Consider the following 17,700-nt stretch of genomic DNA (forward strand, 5'->3'; position numbering starts at 1 on the left):
AATCTTGTCCTTATTTTAGTATGCAACAGCGGAAGCTCTTAATATTCACCTGAGAATAAACATGCTTTAAACGTCAACAAAAATGTTGGTGAGTTATAGGTTTAACCTATATATATCAAATCGTAATAATAGACCACAAGATTTCATATTTCAATACACATCCCATACATAGAGATAAAAGTCATTCATATGGTGAACACCTGGTAACCGACATTAACAAGATGCATATATAAGAATATCCCCATCATTCCGGGACACCCTTCGAATATGATATGACTTTCGAAGTACTAAAGCATCCGGTACTTTGGAAGGGGTTTGTTAGGCCCAATAGATCTATCTTTAGGATTCGAGTCAATTAGGGTGTCTGTTCCCTAATTCTTAGATTACCAGACTTAATAAAAAGGGGCATATTTGATTTCGATAATTCAACCATAGAATGTAGTTTCACGTACTTGTGTCTATTTTGTAAATCATTTATAAAACCTGCATGTATTCTCATCCCAAAAATATTAGATTTTAAAAGTGGGACTATAACTCACTTTCACAGATTTTTACTTCGTCGAGAAGTAAGACTTGGCCACTGTTGATTCACGAACCTATAACAATATATACATATATATTAAAGTATGTTCAAAATATATTTACAACACTTTTAATATATTTTGATGTTTTAAGTTTATTAAGTCAGCTGTCCTCGTTAGTAACCTACAACTAGTTGTCCACAATTAGATGTACAGAAATAAATCGATAAATATTATCTTGAATCAATCCACGACCCAGTGTATACGTATCTCAGTATTGATCACAACTCAAACTATATATATTTTGGAATCAACCTCAACCCTGTATAGCTAACTCCAACATTCACATATAGAGTGTCTATGGTTGTTCCGAAATATATATAGATGTGTCGACATGATAGGTCGAAACATTGTATACGTGTCTATGGTATCTCAAGATTACATAATATACAATACAAGTTGATTAAGTTATGGTTGGAATAGATTTGTTACCAATTTTCACGTAGCTAAAATGAGAAAAATTATCCAATCTTGTTTTACCCATAACTTCTTCATTTTAAATCCGTTTTGAGTGAATCAAATTGCTATGGTTTCATATTGAACTCTATTTTATGAATCTAAACAGAAAAAGTATAGGTTTGTAGTCAGAAAAATAAGTTACAAGTCATTTTTGTAAAGGTAGTCATTTCAGTCGAAAGAATGACGTCTAGATGACCATTTTAGAAAACATACTTCCACTTTGAGTTTAACCATAATTTTTTGATATAGTTTCATGTTCATAATAAAAATCATTTTCTCAGAATAACAACTTTTAAATCAAAGTTTATCATAGTTTTTAATTAACTAACCCAAAACAGCCCGCGGTGTTACTACGACGGCGTAAATCCGGTTTTACGGTGTTTTTCGTGTTTCCAGGTTTTAAATCATTAAGTTAGCATATCATATAGATATAGAACATGTGTTTAGTTAATTTTAAAAGTCAAGTTAGAAGGATTAACTTTTGTTTGCGAACAAGTTTAGAATTAACTAAACTATGTTCTAGTGATTACGAGTTTAAAACTTCGAATAAGATAGTTTTATATATATGAATCGAATGATGTTATGAACATCATTACTACCTCAAGTTTAGTAGGTAAACCTACTGGAAGTGACAAGAAATGATCTAGCTTCAAAGGATCTTGGATGGCTTGAAAGTTCTTGAAGTAGGATCATGACACAAAAACAAGTTCAAGTAAGATTTTTACTCGAATTAAGATAGTTTATAGTTATAGAAATTGAATCAAAGTTTGAATATGAATATTATCTTGAATAAGAAAGATAACCTACTGTATATAACAAAGGTTTCTTGATCTTAGATGATTACTTGGAATGGATTAGAAAGCTTGGAAGTAAATTAGTAAACTTGAAGGGATTTTTGAAGTGTTCTTGAAGTGTTCTTCCTATGATGATTATAGCTTGATTCTTGAAGTGATTTTTGATGAAGATGATGATTAACTACTGGAAAAATACGTTTATAATAGTGTGTGTGTGTGTTGAGAGAGAATTAGAAAGAGAATTGGAAGTGAAATGGAGTGAATGATGAGTGGTAATTGGTGAGTGGTGAGTGGGGTTAAAAGGAGTTCTAGTTAGTTGACTAGCTCATGGTAGAAGTTAAAATTGATTAGTCATATATGACATAATCAAGAGTGGAATCCCATGCTAGTTCCTATTGGTATATACCCATAGTAAGTACGTTTTGAAGCTGTGTATAATACGGGTAAGAATACGACTAGAATTCTTGATGAAAGAAAAGAATGGGAAAGTAACTGTAACCATTTTCGTTAAGTATGAGTGTTTTGATATATGTCTTGAAGTCTTCCAAAAGTATTTTAATACATCTAAATACACTACATGTATATACATTTTAACTGAGTCGTTAAGTCATCGTTAGTCGTTACATGTAAGTGTTGTTTTGAAACCTTTAAGTTAACGATCTCAATTAATGTTGTTAACCCAATGTTTATTATATCTAATGAGATGTTAAATTATTATATTATCATGATATTATGATATATTAATATATCTTAATATGATATATATACAATTAAATGACGTTATAACGATAATCATTACATATATGTCTCGTTTCGAAATCTTTAAGTTAGTAGTCTTGTTTATATGTATATAACTCATTGTTAATATACTTATGGAGATACTTAATTATCATAATCTCATGTTAACCATATGTATATCCATATATATATCGTCATGTCGTTTTTACAAGTTTTAACGTTCGTGAATCGCCGGTCAACTTGGGTGGTCAATTGTCTATATGAAACATATTTCAATTAATCAAGCCTTAACAAGTTTGATTGCTTAACATGTTGGAAACATTTAATCATGTAAATATCAATCTCAATTAATATATATAAACATGGAAAATTTCGGGTCACTACATATTATAGGCGATGACAATGTTTTCTCCAACCCAACAATAGCTGAGATTCGATCGAACGAAAAAAAGAAACGTCTGTCTGTGAAGAAAGAAAAAAAGAAAAGTCTTCGAACTAACGATCTAGAATTCAAAAAAATCGCAAGGGATCAATCAAAACCACTACACCAATCCAAGCTTGCTGAACCGAATAGAAAGGCACCACACTCCAAATTCCTATATATTAAACATTGTGCACGTAGTGGTCAAAAAATTAAATTTTCTCAACTCAATCGCAAATGTAGCTCGACATCAAATCCCATCTCTACATCAAATATCCCCAAAAGGTCGTGCTCAAAAAATACAGCTGGAAGTAGCGCAAGCACAAATGAGTTTGGTACAGGTATCGGAATCCGGTGGAATGCGGAACATTAGCCTCCCTCCTCATCATCTCGTTTTTTGTAAGTTTTCTAATGGCTTGTATTTCTCTTAATATTCGGGGTTTAGGGGTAACGGGTAAAATTAGATGGCTTAAAAAAATATGCAACTCAAATTGCCCTATCATCCTAGGTTTACAAGAAACAAAATGTGGACAATCTCCTGATTCATTAATTGACTCCTTCTGGTATGACTCCAATTTCAATTTCGTTCAAAAAGACGCTATCAGGGCCTCGGGTGGTCTGCTATTGATCTGGGATCCCTCCACTTTTATTTTTGAAAGTGCAATTGAAGGTGAATTTTTATTGCAATCAAAGGAAAGTGGAGTGGTTTTGACTCAGACATGGTAATCATTAACGTTTACGGGCCCCATTCGCACCGGAAAAAACTTATGTTTTGGGATGAACTTTCGCGACTTATTGATTCCATTGATATTCCTCACATTATTTTTGGTGATTTCAATGAAGTCCGATCCAAATCCGAACGCCTAAACTGTTTTTTCAAACAATCATGGGCCGACAATTTTAATAATTTCATACATAAATCTAATCTTATCGATATTCCACTTGGAGGTAAGAAATGCACTGGCTTGTGTCTCAAGACAATGAAATTCAGTAAACTTGATCGTTTCTTGGTATCTGAGACCATCCTAAAATTTTGGCCGAATATCTCCTCAAAATCACTCGATCGTGACCTTTCTGACCACTGTCCAATCATCCTTAAAAACTCTATCGTAAACTTCGGCCCTAAACCCACTCGTGTTTTTAATACTTGGTTGAAATTAAAAAATGCAGACGACATCATAAAATCTACATGGTCGATACCCGTTAGCGGAAACCGCCCTGATTGTATCCTCCGAACAAACTAAAAAACGTCAAGCTTGAACTAAAAAAATTAAGCTCACAACTAAATAACCTGGATAATGAAATCAAATCACATCTCGACGCCTCAAATGATTTTGAAAAACTTGCGGAAATTAGACCCTTAACAGATTTCGAAAAAGACAAATGGATTAACAACAGAATGCAGCACATAGAAAAAGAAAAAACAGAAATCTAACATGTTCAAACAAAAAGCCCTAATCAAATGGAACCTCGAAGGCGATGAAAACTCTAAATACTTTCATAATTACATTAAAAGAAGAGTTAACAAAAACAATATCCATGGCATATCCCTAAATGGTACTTGGTCTGAAGAACCTAACACAATAAAAAAACGAAGCACTTAAATATTTTGAATCACTCTTCCGCTCCAAACCAAAAGGTTCTTGTCCATTCGAAAATGAACCTGATCGTATCTACATTTTGCGAGAAGATAATCTAATCCTCGAATCACAATTCTCTGAAAAAGAGGTCTGGGATGCCCTTAACGATTGCGAAAGCTCTAAGGCACCTGGACCGGACGGTTTCAACATGAAATTCTTCAAAAAATATTGGTGGTTAGTTAAAAAGGACATCATTAAGGCCCTAGATTGGTTTTGGCTCAATTTCGAAATATCTAAAGGCTGCAATGCATCTTTCTTCACGCTAATACCTAAGAAATCCAACCCTATTGGCTTTAACGAATATTGACCCATATGCTTAATTGGAAGTTACTATAAAATCCTCACCAAGATTCTTGCCAACCGTCTTTCAAAAGTTATCCATAAAATAATCGGTGTTGAACAAACCGCATTTCTAAAAGGCCGTAACATCCTCGATAGCGTTCTAATTGCAAACGAAATTATTGATGAACTCAAAAGAAAAAAAGAAAAAGGCCTCATATTCAAAGTGGACTTCGAAAAGGCATTCGACTGCATCGAATGGGATTTTCTTTTCGAGACCATGGCATGCATGGGCTTCGGGCGCAAATGGATCAGTTTCATCCGTGCTTGCCTCTCCTCCTCCTCCATTTCCATCCTTATCAATGGCTCCCCAACCGCGGAATTCTCTCCTGAAAGAGGCATTTGCCAAGGCGATCCTATCTCTCCCTTCCTTTTCATCATCGCGGCAGAAGGTCTAAACATCCTCACTAAACGCGCTATAGCAAACGACCAATTCCAAGGGATTTGTGTCGGGCACGATAAGATTGTGATATCCCATTTATAATATGCAGATGACACAATCTTCTTTAGTGAATGGAGTAAACGGAATGCAAAAAATGTGTCCAAGTTACTAAAATGCTTTGAAAGCATATCGGGCCTAAAAGTAAATCTAAAAAAAAAGTAACTTATACGGAATTGGGGTATCGAAAATTGAAATTGATGCTATGGCAAACTATATAAACTGTACAGCCAGCACAACTCCATTCACTTACCTTGGACTTTCCATCGGCACCCTCACAACGAAAGCATCGTCTTGGAAACCAATCATTGAGAAATTTGATAAAAGACTTTCCGACTGGAAAGCAAAATCAATCTCTTTTGGTGGACGACTAACTTTAATCAAATCCGTATTAACTAGTATCCCGTTATACTACTTCTCCTTATTCCACGCCCCTTGCAACATCATCAATTTACTCGAAGCAAAAAGACATAAATTCTTTTGGGGAGGTTCCGAAGCGGATAAAAAAATTAATTGAATCAAATGGGAACACATTCTTGTAACCTATGATAAGAGCAGTTTAAACATTGGCTCTTTAACTTGTAAAAACATCTCCTTACTTTCTAAATGGTGGTGGAGATTCCATAACGAAAAAACGCTCTTGGGGTTAAAATAATTTCAAGCATTTACGGACCGGGGGGGGGGGGGTTGCACTAATGATTTTTCTAGAAATTTTTCAGGCTGCACCATTTGGAATGAAATAATCAAGGCTGGTCATATCGCGGACACCCTCGGGACAAACTTTACCAAGTCTATCATAAAATGCATTGGAAATGGCACCGACACCAAATTTTGGCACGACACTTGGTGTGGTACCCAAAAATTCAGCAATCAATTTAGAAGACTATTCATGCTCGAAAGCAACAAACACGCTCTGGTTGCCGATCGTATCACGACACAAAACTCTACAACCTTCGGTTTGTGGAATTGGTCTAGAAATCCACATGGGCGTACACTTAACGAATTAACGGAACTCAACAATCTTTTATCCACCATTAATTTAACCGATAAACCAGACACATGGAAGTGGTCCTTAGATAATGATGGTATGTTCACAACTAAGAAACTTGCTTCGATCCTCGACAACACCAAACTCGCCACTCCACAACACACTTTCAAAACCCCTAAAAACAAACTTTTACCCCAAAAAATTAACATATTCATCTGGAGATTAATTTATGGTAGAATTCCCACTCGTAGTGAAATAGACAAGCGTAATATCGATCTCAACTCAATTCTTTGCCCATTATGCAACTCACACATTGAAACCATTAAACACATCCTTTGTCTTTGTCCGAAAACATCAAGTGTATGGCTTCCTATACTAAATTGGTGGAACCTTCCTTCTAACACCATCACCACCATTAACGACGTAACCATCTCGGAGCTATCGTTCGCTACGTCGAAAACCGGTTCACATATATGGCAAGCCACTAAATGGGCCTCATCGTACATTCTTTGGAAACACAAGAACCTCAATGTTTTTAGCAAAAAAGAATGGTGTGTAGCTATAATTTTAATCGAAATCCAATCACAGACATAAGCTTGGATATCCAAAAGATCAAAGAAATCAACAATCGTTTGGCATCAATGGCTCATCAATCCGTCATCCTACACCTCGGATCAACAAAGATCGGGCATTGGCTAATTTTCATCATGTCCAAGATGGCCCTTTTGTATCCACGCTTCTTCATGGATAGGTTTGCATTTTGTCACTTGGTTAAATGGGTAGTATTAATCAACTTTGTCACCGCAAAGTCGGTACTGTTCGGTTAATTCTATCCAGCTTGAAGTTTCAAGTCCCGCGGTGCCAAACTGTTACCTTATTCATGATGTCGTCATTTGCTATTTTCCAATATCATCATATTGTATAGAATTTATAGGGCCTGTAATTATCCATTATATTAATAAAATTTCTTGCTTTTCAAAAAAAAAAGAAAAAAAAGAATCATGCTTTTAGACTTGAATTTATAATCAGAAAGTGTATCGTATCTTTCACTTTCTTTTTTCCTTGTGTAGCCTTTAAATATAAATTTTAATACGGAGTATTGAAAAATAACATAGCTAGCAATTTACATATACATGGCTAGAGATCAAAATGCAAAAAGTGAAGGTTTATTACTTTATCCTTGGTACGAATTTTGTACTTTCAGTTAAATTTATATAATCTATTCATCAATTAATTGAATGGTTTTTTTTTCCCGAAAAAACGAATAATACATAAACGAGCCATTTTATTAAAAAGAAAAGAACTATCAAGGATACACCTGGCTCAAGGAGACAAAAAACGATACTACCACAAACATAATTAGGGTTTAATTAATATATAGTAGTAAGTAGTATAGTATTCATTGGTTAATTAAATGAATGCTTTGTTTTTATATATATGACGCTACGAGTTTTGCTTGTTTGACTTGGCCCCCTTGGTGTTAATCGTCAAGCTCCGTGCCTGTACACGAGGCTATAAAAGGGCTAAACGGGTGTTCATTCAATTTCTACGGTGCTCGTGTTTGTATCACCTCTCTATATTTTATTATTGTAGTTTCTAACACATATTGAAAGTGTCGGATGTTACTTTGAATTTTAATTTTACTTTAGGCGAATTTTGTAAGTTACAAATATTGTGTGTTTTTTCATTTGTGTGTGTGTGATTGTGCGTGTTTTTTTTTCTCTGACTTACTAGTTAATAGAGAGAATTTATAGTATTTGCAAAGTGTTAATCGAGTAATTTTCCCAAATCCATGCATAATACTTCCATTTTGTTTCTCCGATAATTAGAGTTAGCGAACCAAAGAAGGTTGATGTGTACATTTTGGGATCATATTACTTGAGATGAATTTGGGAATACAATTATGCAAGCAAAAGGAGGTAGAATTTAGTATACAACTTGCCACTTTCAGATCAAAATGACAGCCGCTGGTGCAGATATAAAGGACATTCTTAATCCAGCAATCCTTAACGGATGTTTTGATCAATCGTAAGCAACAATGGCACAAATATGAAGTTGGTGTTTGGTCAAGGATCTAGCCAAAAGAGCGTCAACAGATGACAAGCTATGGAATTTGCAGTTTGCTGCTCAATTTCAAGCAACAACAACAACAAAACTCAAAATCCCACATGTGTAAGGTATGGGTACGTGCACATGTGTAGACAATCATTTCCAATCTCACAAGTTCAAGGCGCGTGTTAAACTAATGAAGGGACACAAACACAATAACTAATTAACTATTTACTCAAACTGCAATCACTCATCAATAGTGTTATTGATTTATTTTCAGATTCATGCATTTTCTTGATATTTTAAGGTGTGTAAACAAGGACATAACACTTATGGACTGTTATGTCACACCATTAGTGTTTCTAAAGTAAACTACTCCGTAATTATGTAAAATTTAAAGGGTTTCAAAGTGTGAAAGCGACTACACTACAGGGTCTCCTTATGAAGTTACAGTAACTTTTTAAATGAATTCACATATTGGGCCAGTACAGTATTTGGGCTTAAATGTTAAAAGGTAAATTAAAGAATACATACTTGGCTTTATGATTTAATCACACTTCTCAGGCTTTACTTCTATATATAGATACTGTGTTGGAAATTGGTGTATTTTGTAGCAATTCACACGCCATTGCCCATGGATATAATAAATCATGTGATAATTCATATAGATAAACCATGAGGCATGTTTTAGAAATCTACCTTTAGATCATAAGATGACAAGTATCATTATTTTCATTTTCTGATGTCATAAAAGACAGAAAGTGTATGCTAAACATTTCATCAAATGATTAAAGAACACTCTTTTATAACTATTTGGCCATATCCAAACAATACAATTCTCGCCGATCTCTCACGATACTTTTGTGCATTCTCGCTTCCATCATTCATATATAACCGCTTTCACTCTATCAAATTGTTGTATAGACTCGCATTTGAACCATGTCAGAAACGAATGATGTAAAAAGTTCAGCCGATAGCATCCAAAAGGTAACCAGAAAACGGACTAGAAGATCGTTTGAATTGGCAGAAGAGGAATTGGGCTCAAGTGGCCCTCCTTGTGGGGCCTGCAAGTTTTTGAGGAAAAGGTGTGTTAATGGGTGCATATTTGCACCCCACTTTAGCCCAGACCAAGGTGCTGCTCTGTTTGCAGCTGTGCACAAAGTGTTTGGGGCCAGCAATGTTTCAAAGCTCTTGATGCATCTTCCGGTGTCCCACCGACGTCATGCGGTTGAGACCATTTCGTATGAAGCTCAAGCTAGGTTATCTGACCCTGTTTATGGTTGTGTTTCAACTGTCATTGCTTTGCAACAACAGGTACAACTTTTCCTTTTGATATTGTATATTTAATAACAATGAAGACATTCAGTTACAGTTAAGTTGTTATAATGTTTGTTATTGTAGGTAGCAGCTTTGCAATTAGAGCTAGCAATTGTGCAGAACCAGCTATTAAACAATAGACTGACAGTTGCAAACACACTCCAAGGGTCACTCCAACTACAAGAGCCATTGCACTTGCAGCCCGTTTATTCAAACGGTTCGAATAACAACAAAATCAACATGAACACCTTTGATCCAAGCCTTCATAATATTGCAAGTGATAACTACCGGGAGGTTCATTCAGAGTCGAAGATCGATCCTTTTCAACTTTCTCCGTTATTTCATGAAGATTGGGAATTAAGCGAGGACCCGTTAGCGTTTGCAGATCAAATACTTCAATACCTATGAGGCTATGACTTCATTGTTCTTGATTATTAAAGCTGCAGTACTTATATCATGAATAAAATGTTCTTTTTATGCAATATACGATAAATAAATGCTAAATAAGAACTTTTACATAAATATACATTTTAGTTTGATATCTCTGCTTTTGTACCCATTATTATACGTTATACTTGTATACCTATCACAACCTAATATGAATAAGATGGTTACAAAATTAATTTGGAAAAACATAATCAATAAAACTTGCCACCTTTCGCTTATATTTTGACTTACATTTGTATGACTAGTTCTGTTATTATCGTTTTAAAATGTGGTTACAAGACCAATACCCAACTCTTCGGCTAGCTCATCCCATACAGGTAGAAGTATTAGAACAACAAGAAATATCGCCACCGTAACTGCTGTTCTTCTCCATGTTCCGACCTCCGTTACGTCATTCAGACAAGGTTTTTCCGGTGTCCTCTGTGATAATATAACATTTTAGAGTAATGATAAGCTCATGCTACCGATAACAAATAGGGGGTAAAAGTGTAAACTGTTAAGCAACTCAAAAAGAATGGTTCTTATAAATACTTGCTAATCGAGAAATACCTGGCAGATCAGGACGTATAATCCCCAAGGAAGCGATAAAGGTCCACCGAGCTACATTTTGTGAAATACGTCAAATAATATTAGTAATTTGATAGTGTCTGGTTATTGTCTGATTTTTCTTGGCTACAAAAAATGAATCATTAAAAGATTGGGCTTCAAATAAGAAAAAAATGTAGAGATACTAACCAAGGTGACTTGAAACAATATTTGTAACAAATTTAGATTCTTGTAATAAAAAGTTTGTGAGCAAAAACTGATTTCAATAATAATCTAAGTTTAAGAATATACCGAGTAATGATTAAGGAGGTTGGGGACGTTTGGCATTAAAAATACATGGCCCATTTCCTTTCGATTTTATTTTATTTCTGTTATTTACCAGTTAGATGTAAAATGTGATTTATAACGACCCATTCGTAAGTTAACGGGTCAAAATTGCCACCTCAAATTGAAAGTGAGCAACATTGGATGGAGCTGAAAAGAAAGCATACCACTCCAAACCCAAGTAATGAGTAAGTTGTTAAACCAAATCCAATGAGTGCATCCTTGCCAAATGCACCCTGTCAGATGCACAACGGTAACTTTTAAGGTTAAAAACCTACAAAAAACACATAGTATAATTAGGTCACAACAGAATCGGGATTTAAAACGAGAACCTGAACCACTCTTCCACCATCAAGGCATCCAACGGGAAGCATATTAAAAGCTGACGTAGTCAAACCACACCTGCAAAGACAATTTCGGAAGAATAATAAGAAAACTGATTTCATATTATTTGTTGTATTATTAGTCAAATATCTGAAATACACCTCGATAATGACAGAGTAAAAGAATTTAGAGATCAAAAATTAAAGCTATGTTTTGTATATAATAGTAAAGTAATAGTAATAGTAATAGTAATGCATAAGGAGCACTGTTGTAAAACACCCCGATTACTCCCTGATTACTCCTTTTTAAGAATAGACCGATCCAATTCTCAGAAATACATTTAATTAGTAGGTCAACGTCGTTTAAGAAAATCGAATTTGTTGATCAAAGTCAAAATTGGTCAACATTTTAATATGAATTTAAACTAAAATTTGAGTATTGAACAAATGAACGATTATGTTTATGTTTTTAGACAATTATGTTAAAGTTTATGTTTAGGGTTTTCTTCTATTTTTACACATATAATTTTGAAATTAATTATTTATATGTATAAAAAGTTCAATCAGATTAATCCCCAAATTGCCGATTACTCCCTTCAAAGTCCCGACCGATAACTCCCCGAGTACCGAGTAGTGAATTTCACAACCTTGATAAGGAGGTAATTCTAGGTAGTCTTTGACAAATAGTAGAGGCGGCAAAATGGGTCAGGCAGGTTGGATATTGGGTCAGAAAGCGTCTTCTTCATATGTTGAGGTTGTAAAACACTCTCAAAATTATTATTTTATTTTAATTTTAAAATGAGTGCCAGATATGATAACAGCACTAATGTCATTTTTTAATTATCTTCAAAATAAATAGTATTTGTTTAGATTAATAACATCCAAGAATAGTACATCACCAGCCAGCGATTACAAGTGGATGGATTGACACCGTGGCTCCATGCATCGCGCTGGATAAACAACAGTTTTAAGTGTTAAACATTAAATAACAATTAATTAAGAACTAGCACTATAATCTCATAAATGATATTTAAAAAAAAAAAAAAAGATTGTCTCATTTGTGAAGTAGAAAACTTACGCATAGCCTAAAGTGGCTCTACTAATGAGCCCTAAAAGTAAAGAGCCCTGAAATAACATGCTAGGGACCTGCACCATATCAGCTGCAGCATCTGGTTTTAATGAAAGCAGCAGGCCAACAGCAAACATTGAAAGTGATAATGCAGCCCCTGCAAACGGGCCCGCTAAAGAAATGTCTACTTTTGTCTTTCTATCAGGAAGAATCGATTTGAACTGCAATGAAAACGAACAGATATCGTTTTTGCTACATATTAATTAAAAAAAATCACTTCTGCTTTAATGTAATTAAACACGTGTATATTAATTAGTCAATGTGTGCACCTGAGTGATTGCACCAAAGCTTCCAAGGGTAATATTAGGAATGAAAAAGGGAATGCTCAACTTCACTTTTTTGGGAAATGCAGCAAGAAAATGCCCAACTTCCTGCAAGGAATAAAAAAGAAAATACGAAATTCAATAAACTGTAAACCGTTGGAGTTTGTTACTTGTAAATAAATAGTTATCATTATCAATGAAGAAAAAGGAAAAACAAAATGCTGTATTTTGCAGGAATGAGTAATATTGGACAAAAATGGCAAGTACAACAGCTCTTGTAATTACAATTTCACAAGCTGCCAAGAAAAAAATATTCTTACGATGTGTAGCATTGTTTTCACTTAAATGTTAATTTTATAACTAAAGTCGAGCATGACTGTTGAAAAAGCTAATCGCACGAGTACTTCATCAGTGTTGTGGAACTCGGAATTATTGCACGAGTACTCGTTTTTACATCTCGGGGAGTACTCGGCAAGTACTCGGTTAAACTCGGCCATAACTCGGGATTACTCGAAAATCGGCCAAAACTCGGGATTACTCAAAAAATCGGCCAACACTTGGGCTTACTTGAAATCAGTCAAAGCTCGGTTAAAACCGGTCAAACCAAACTTGGTCAACATCCAAGTACTCCTCGAGTTTCCGAGTACTCCCTAACAAGCCCCGGCTGAGTACTCCCTGAGTAGCGATTTTTAGAACCTTGATCTTTATATAATCACTATGTTTAAAGCAACCATATAAGATGTGTGCTATAAAAATTTTAATTCTAACAAACATAACAAACTAAACCTAAAAAAAGTGTTGAGAAGTTTTAAGAAATAGATTGTCTTACGTGAAATAACTGAACACCTAAAACTCCATATGCTAGTGGCAAAGCAGCATCAACAAATGGATAAAGCAGTTGCATGTCCGGTGGGTCAATGGCATTAGGATCTGTGAAGTACTTAACTACCTCGGGAGGAAGACGATTAATCTGCTCGGGGGATGATATCAATGAACAAATAGATGTAAGTACGATTCAATGGATAGTCAAAGTAAAGATATGCCATAAATGCATAAAAATTTCTTCTTTCAGCTTTTCTAAAGATGCAAATTATACTTTTAGGTAAGGTTACAATAAAAAAAATTCTCATTCTTAAATAAAAATTATAAAATGTCAGAGACATTTATTTTGCTTCAAAGGATTTCTACTAGTTTGTTCTAACCAAGGTATTCAAGTGGATAGTGATAAAAACATATTAGCTAATCACATGCTTAAATCACAATCATTATATTTACATCATCTTCATTAAATTGAAGTAATATACATATTCAAGTGCTGAATAATCGAGTCCATATGTTTTAGTTCACAATAATGGCCTTCTTTCAATTGATTGGCTAATTAAACTCCCTGCATATCATATTTTTATTAATTTTTCTTGATTTAGATGGCATGTACATAGAACATATTGTAACTGATATGATTATAAAAATCTAAAAAACATGATTGCTGAAATTTTGCCAGCGACCAGCATATCATATTTGCCTATTAATTTTCTTCTTTATCTTTGATACTGTAACTATAATCATGCATATTGTTAAGGAAAAACAACCACATATTGTATTTACTTCAGGATTGAGGGAATGTGAAATTCTACAGGTTGCAAAATGGGTGGGTTGAGAAGGTTGGGAATTGGTAAAACTGGGCAAGTGTCAACTTTGTACAGGTCAAGTAGGTTTAGGCTGTAATAGAGATCTCAATACTAATCTAATTCTATGTTAAATGGTTTAGATGGATTTATGTAACAATATTTTTTTTTTTTTTTTTTTGACGAATTTCAACCAATATGGCCCGTCTCCTTTAAAGTATTTTTCTTATTACATCAGACCTGTTATAGATAAACTATAACCAAAATCAACCCGTTTAGAAGTGAGTGGTAGAGATTGCCACCTCTAAAAACATGTTTGCCAAAGCTTATTAGAGAGTAAATAACCTGAGATGCGATTCCAAGCTCCACCGATGAACCAATTGTGAGAACAAACAATAAGAGAGCAATAACATACTGCCAAAGTGTTGTTGGCCCCGGTTCTGAAACCTCTTTCCGAAGCATGCCAAAGCTAACCCGTGGGCCACCACGTGGGTCTGGATCTTCTGAGTTGGGTTCCTCAACCATGAATAGATTATATTTATCACCCATGATTTCAGCCAATTGACTCTGAAGTTTTGCAAAAACGGCTTCTCTATTTCCCCTTAGATTTCCAAGAAAAAGAATACCCTCACCCAAGTCTCCAAATGGTTCCTCCTTTGTTACCCAAAATGTCGAATAGCCGAAAAGTGTGTCCTTAATGAGCTTTACATCAGCAGGATCTACTTTTTCTGGTCCAAGAAGTTCCATTAGCTTAAAAGAGTCAACTTGAAAGTTATTATACGGTCCGATTGAAGATATTGTCGGCGGCTGTAAATGGAAATAATCCAGTATTAAAATTCACACTTGTAAATCAACTTATAGGATAATATTATTGCTAATATTTGCAACACGGATAATATTCTCGATTAATCCTACAAACTATAGTGTCTTTATGCATTGGAAAAAAAAAAATACATTTATGATAAAAACGCAATTACAACCTCTCACGGAGATATATCACTCTTTCCTTAGTTACCACGTTTCCAATATTCGACTTTCTTCTGCTTTGTATGATATACTCTCTCTTTTTCTTATAACAACGAAAACTAAAAACAAGTTATTTCCTTTGCAAATCATTATACTCGGATTTCTATCACATAATTAACATCAACAAAATAATGAGAAATCACAATAGCTCGCGCACATGAGCAATCCAAAATCACTCGTTCTTTCGACTTTTTTGTCGTTTTTTCCACTAACAAACGTCTTATTAGTGGGTTTAATAGTCGAATCACTAAAAACAGGTATAAGCAAAACATTAAACTTTTCATATTCATATTTCCATTTTTGCAAGTACAACGGTCACTTACATTGGTTTAAAATATTTCAATGCACGTGTAGCGATTTACGCAACATACTTTTCAATTATCAAATTATGCAACGGCTAGTGAAATGTGTTCCAACCTTTAAAAATGCAATAACTTATTACCGAAGATAAACACATTTTACAAGTTCAATTACCATTATAAAAACAAAACACATGCAAAATTAAGTTGCTACACCGTACGAATATCCCCTCAAAACACAATCCAAATCAAAACATAAACATATAACAATGTAAAAGCAGTACTAATCAAATAACCTCACCCTAGAAGAAACAGAAGCAGGAGTCCGCACCACCGGTTTTTCGGCCTCGCCCTCACCGCCACCGCCACCAGCTTTATCTTCCTGCGAAATCGTAGCCAAATTCGAATCCTTCGCCACATCCTTCTCATCCCCTACACCATTTCCACCACCACCATCATCATTATTATTATCACTACTAGCATAACATTTAAATCCACCAATTACAAAACCCTTACTATTACACTTATCACTATCTAAACCTAAATTTCTCCTTCTATTATCCAACAACAAATATCTACTGTTCTTCGTACATATCCTCCTTTCGTACAGTCGCAATCGGGCTGCAAAATCGATACGATTAGGTTTTAAATGAAACCCTAGGTTTAGTGTACTTGTAAAACTACAGCTTGACAGTGTGCTCATGACGGAAAACTTGTTTTAACTTAATGCTGATTACTAATGCTGCACATTTAATTTACAGGAAATGATATAAATTGAGATATTAAGGTACGAGTAAACAATGGTTTGAAGTCAGAATGAAATAATAGGGATCGTATTTTGTGTGTGTTGTTAATGGCAACCGGAAGAGATAAAATGGGGGTTTATTTGGGGAATTTTGGAACAAAAGATTCTTTTATCTGAAACGATGGGCAGAAAACAGAAATACGGAGTAGTATTTTTATTTTTTTGAAAATTTATCGTAGTAAAAAAAAAAAAAAAAAAAAGACGTCGTTCTCGCGGTAAAAAAAAGTAATGTAATTTCTCTCCGTAATTTTTGAAAATAAAATTATATATATTGATTTTGATTATATTGACAAGTACGTTGAGATTATGGATGGATTCAGGATTTTACCGGTGTCATCGGTTAAAATAAAAAAAATCTACTAAAAGTCTTATTTTAATGGTGTCACTAAAAAAAATTACACTATCTACTGGTATCACTAGTTAAAAATCTAAAAAAATTTCCACTACATCGCGTATTTGAGTACACTAGCTCCGCGCCTGGTAGAAAATAAAATTGAATGTAAGGTATAGGCCACCAGTCCGACCAATTTCATATATGCTACCAGCCACCATCTTTTTGGTCGTTTAGGGCCAAGAAACAAAAAAACCGACACACAAAAAAACAAATGGAAAAAAACAACTTTGAACCCCCAAATTCTAACAAAGCCACCATCTTTTTTGTCGTCTAGGGCCAAGAAACAAAAAAAACGACACACAAATAAACAAATGGAAAAAACCAACTTTGAACCCCCAAGTTCTAACAATGTGCAACTTCACCCCACAAAACAGGGGTACAAAATGTCAAATCCTTATTTTAATTAATAAACTCCACCCGCTTTTTCATAGACACATATCTTCCCGCTCGGTGCCAGTTAAATTTTTTCGAGACCACCGTTCAGCTTTAAAAAATCTCAAGAACCCAACGGAACTAACTACACGCGAAACGGACATCGTTAAAAAACACTAAATAACGGGCCCTATATTCTCGCTCGGTGCGAGTTAAATTTTTCCGAGATCACCGTTCAACTCGAAATAATTTTACGAACACAACGCGACTAACTATACGCGAAACGGACATCGTTAAAAAAGCTTTACATACATATACATACACGTCCAACAAAAAACCCAACCTACTAGATATATTAGGTACCAAACAACGTATATCCAAA

General features: G+C 34.6%; 2 protein-coding genes across 2 annotated transcripts; one reads left to right on the forward strand and one right to left on the reverse strand.

The window, feature by feature from the left end:
- The first annotated feature begins 9,387 nt into the window (after positions 1–9,387).
- Positions 9,388–10,173, forward strand: LOC139854791 (LOB domain-containing protein 19-like). Its single transcript, XM_071844074.1, has 2 exons — positions 9,388–9,762; positions 9,850–10,173. Exons 1-2 carry the CDS (start codon positions 9,388–9,390, stop codon positions 10,171–10,173), a joined length of 699 nt encoding a protein of 232 aa, XP_071700175.1.
- A 259-nt stretch (positions 10,174–10,432) lies between these two features.
- LOC139852632 (probable zinc metalloprotease EGY1, chloroplastic) lies at positions 10,433–16,620 on the reverse strand. Its single transcript, XM_071841948.1, has 10 exons — positions 16,049–16,620; positions 14,768–15,229; positions 13,627–13,767; positions 12,804–12,905; positions 12,484–12,695; positions 12,305–12,355; positions 11,415–11,484; positions 11,250–11,318; positions 10,762–10,812; positions 10,433–10,632 (listed from the first exon to the last, which is right to left on the reverse strand). Exons 1-10 carry the CDS (start codon positions 16,448–16,450, stop codon positions 10,474–10,476), a joined length of 1,719 nt encoding a protein of 572 aa, XP_071698049.1. The 5' UTR covers positions 16,451–16,620; the 3' UTR covers positions 10,433–10,473.
- Between the last annotated feature and the right edge of the window lie 1,080 nt (positions 16,621–17,700).

This window comes from Rutidosis leptorrhynchoides, chromosome 6, assembly GCF_046630445.1.
Source record: "Rutidosis leptorrhynchoides isolate AG116_Rl617_1_P2 chromosome 6, CSIRO_AGI_Rlap_v1, whole genome shotgun sequence".
Lineage (NCBI taxonomy): Eukaryota > Viridiplantae > Streptophyta > Magnoliopsida > Asterales > Asteraceae > Rutidosis > Rutidosis leptorrhynchoides.

What these genes read in the sequence shown, in the direction of transcription:
- LOC139854791 (XM_071844074.1), top strand. Translation starts at nt 9,388, where the DNA reads ATGTCAGAAACGAATGATGTAAAAAGTTCAGCCGATAGCATCCAAAAG. An exon ending in TCATTGCTTTGCAACAACAG is followed by an intron (nt 9,763 to 9,849) that starts GTACAACTTTTC and finishes TTGTTATTGTAG; the next exon opens with GTAGCAGCTTTGCAATTAGA.
- LOC139852632 (XM_071841948.1), bottom strand. Translation starts at nt 16,450, where the DNA reads ATGAGCACACTGTCAAGCTGTAGTTTTACAAGTACACTAAACCTAGGG. An exon ending in AGAGCCACTTTAGGCTATGC is followed by an intron (nt 12,356 to 12,483) that starts GTAAGTTTTCTA and finishes TTGTTTATCCAG; the next exon opens with CGCGATGCATGGAGCCACGG. An exon ending in CCACTTGTAATCGCTGGCTG is followed by an intron (nt 11,485 to 12,304) that starts GTGATGTACTAT and finishes TTGTCTTTGCAG; the next exon opens with GTGTGGTTTGACTACGTCAG.